This window comes from Dermochelys coriacea, chromosome 3, assembly GCF_009764565.3.
Source record: "Dermochelys coriacea isolate rDerCor1 chromosome 3, rDerCor1.pri.v4, whole genome shotgun sequence".
NCBI classification, from domain to species: Eukaryota; Metazoa; Chordata; order Testudines; family Dermochelyidae; genus Dermochelys; species Dermochelys coriacea.
The window spans coordinates 8,017,624-8,020,767 of NC_050070.1; the positions used below are offsets into that span (position 1 = coordinate 8,017,624).

General features: G+C 51.9%; 1 protein-coding gene across 1 annotated transcript in view; it reads left to right on the forward strand.

The window, feature by feature from the left end:
* Window positions 1-372: 372 nt before the first annotated feature.
* Window positions 373-3,144, forward strand: part of MSRA (methionine sulfoxide reductase A) — a 461,649-nt gene continuing 458,877 nt past the window's right edge. Inside the window, exon 1 of the mRNA XM_038396785.2 lies at window positions 373-687. Coding sequence (XP_038252713.2) covers window positions 411-687 — 277 coding nt within the window. The 5' untranslated portion in view covers window positions 373-410. The remainder of the gene's footprint in view (window positions 688-3,144) is intronic.

Consider the following 3,144-nt stretch of genomic DNA (forward strand, 5'->3'; position numbering starts at 1 on the left):
GGGAGGGGAGGGGTGTGTGTGTGTGTGTGTGTGTGGGGGGGGTGTTGCTGACACCCCCCGCCGCGGGCAGAGCCGGGGAGGGGAGGGGGGGTGTGTGTGTGTGGGGGGGGGTGTTGCTGACACCCGCGCCGCGGGCAGGCCCGGGGAGGGGAGGGGTGTGTGTGTGTGTGGGGGGGTGTTGCTGACACCCCAGCCGCGGGCAGAGCCGGGGAGGGGAGGGGTGTGTGTGTGTGTGTGTGTGTGTGTGGGGGGGTGTTGCTGACACCCCCGCCGCGGGCAGAGCCGGGGAGGGGAGGGGAGGGGTGTGTGTGTGTACGTGTGTGTGTGTGTGTCGGGGGGGGGTGTTGCTGACACCCCCGCCGCGGGCAGGCCCGGGCGCCGCACCCTCTCGGCGCTGCCCCAGCGCTGTCATGCAAGCTGGGCACTGCGACGCCTCTTGTGCAAGCCACGCAGCCGTCGGCAGGAGGCGGGTCTCTCGCGCCCTCCCGCCACCCACCCACCAACGGCTCGCGCGCGCCGGCCGGCCGCTCGCGGGCTCCTGCCTCTCGCGGGGGGTGATGACCGTGGCGCCCCGCCGCCTCCTCCGTGCTCTCCTCGGCTCGCCTTTGGGGATGGGAGACTCGGCCTCCCGGCTGCCCAGCAGAGAGGAGGCCCTGCCCGGCCGCAGGCAGAGCCTCCGGGTGTCAGGTAGGGCGGCTGCCGTGCCCGGGCTGCGCGCAGCGCTGGCGGGCGAGGCGACTGACTGGACCCGCCGCGGTGACGCCCTGTGTTGGGGGCGGGGGAGCGGAGACTCCAGGAGGGACGGTGGGCCCCGGCCGAGGCGCCGCGCAGGCTCCTCCCGCCCCTCGGCGTCAGCGCAGGCGCACTGGGCTCCCTCTTGCCCTGACTGCTGCAAGCGCTGATCCCGCCTCCCTGCCGGCGCGCTCCGCCTCGCCGTCTTTCGCCGGCGCCTGGAGCGCATGCGCTTGACGCGCTTCCCCTCCCGCCCGCTCAGTCCGGAGCGCATGCGCACTTGCACGCGCGAGCCCCTGGCCTGCCTCAGGGCAGGGGGGAGGAAAGGAGGCGCCGGGGCTGGGCTCGGTGGTGTCGCGCGGGCGAGGCGCGTGGAGAGCCGGTCGAGCAATGCGTGTTGGGTGATGAGCTTCTAAAGGGAGTCACGCCGGCGAAGTGGCGCAGGCCGCAAGCTGAGCACCGGGAGCCGGCCTTTGCTGACGCGCTGAACCCGCTGTTGAGAGCGGTGGCCGCTTCTGCAGGCACAGAAAGCGCCTTTCCTTCCTTCGGCCGAATTCACTCAAAGGCGAGAAATCCCGCTAGGGCGTTGAAAATGCCGGAAAACTTGTCTTTTCTCTTCCGCTTTATGACCACAAATGAGGGAGGGGATGAGCTCGACGAGTTTGACAAGTTTGAAGGACGGCCTGAGTCAGTTAGGAGACCGTCTCCTTTTCAAAAAGAACAGGAGGACTTGTGGCACCTTAGAGACTAACCCATTTATTAGAGCGTAAGCTTTCGTGAGCTACAGCTCACTTCATCGGATGCATTTGGTGGGGAAAAAAAAATGCATCCGATGAAGTGAGCTGTAGCTCACGAAAGCTTATGCTCCAATAAACAGGTTTCAGAGTAGCAGCCGTGTTAGTCTGTATTCGCAAAAAGAAAAGGAGGACTTGTGGCACCTTAGAGACTAACAAATTTATTAGAGCATAAGCTTTCGTGAGCTACAGCTCACTTCATCGGATGCATTTGGTGGAAAAAACAGAGGGGAGGTTGCCCCTCTGTTTTTTCCACCGATGAAGTGAGCTGTAGCTCACGAAAGCTTATGCTCTAATAAATTTGTTAATCTCTAAGGTGCCACAAGTACTCCTTTTCTTTTTGCTCCAATAAACGTGTTCGTCTCTAAGGTGCCCCAAGTCCTCCTTTTCTTTTTGCGAATACAGACTAACACGCTGCTACTCTGAAACCTGTCTCCTTTTCAAGAGACTTGGGCAAAGAGGAACATAAGCTCCAGTCGCTTTCACTTAGGCCTATTTGAAAGACTTACCTGAAATAATCAGCTTAATTCGCTGTCTAGGGTTAATCCCTTTGTTTCATAAATCATTTAGTTGTGCATGCGAAACATGTTTTGATAAGAGAAATTTATGTATTCAAAACATGAAAGGTTTTTTTTAATAAAAATGTATTTTGTGTGTTAATTAAATTCTAGTTACTGTACAGTTAATAGAAAAGGAGTACTTGTGGCACCTTGGAGACTAACAAATTTATTAGAGCATTAGTCTCTAAGGTGCCACAAATCCTCCTTTTCTTTTTGCGAATACAGACTAACACGGCTGCTACTCTGAAACCTGTACAGTGAATGCAGCTTGACACAAATACATACAAAAAGTTAATAAAAGCAATATATCATTCAGCATTTTCTAATATACAAAAACGTACACTTAACAAGAAGCTGAAAATACGCTATGTACTTGCTTAAATGAATGTATATAGTTATAGTGTATCCTAGATATGAAAAAGATTTACCATTTCTAGTGTAAAGGCTCTATTTGGTGGTAAATCAACATGTTTTAATGGTTATATCAAACAAGGAAAATGCACCTTTCTTTTGAAAATAATGGAAGTACCAAAGGAAAAGTTGATTAAAATCAATGGTTTAAATCAAGGCTTTCCATTTGGTCATTTAAATCAATTTACTCTGGGTACCTGTGTGCTTAATAACAGCATTGACCTACAAGGAACTGTAAAAGTTAAAACAAGGTAAATGCCATTAGAAATTAAGTGCAAATTACATTTTAAAATTTAGTATAAAGTTTACTTGGGCCAGATTTCTGTGCATGGAGGTAGCTGAGTGTAAAATATGAATGGCAGTTTAAAATGCCTTGTTTTCCATATTTTAAGGCAATCTATAACTCATTAATAGGTGAGAATCCACCCCATATTTTCTTCCTCTTTAACTCCTTGGCCCTTCATTATAAGGGGGACTAGATGAGAACTGAACCTGTCTTTGACATGTTTTTCTTTTTATCTTAAGGATATTACTAATTTAGGCCCTGATATTGTAAGGTGTTGAAGCTTAGCAACATGCAGGATCAAGACTTTAATCAGTACAGTATATTATATTAATTTCTCTAAAGTTACTGACAGCCAGGTATA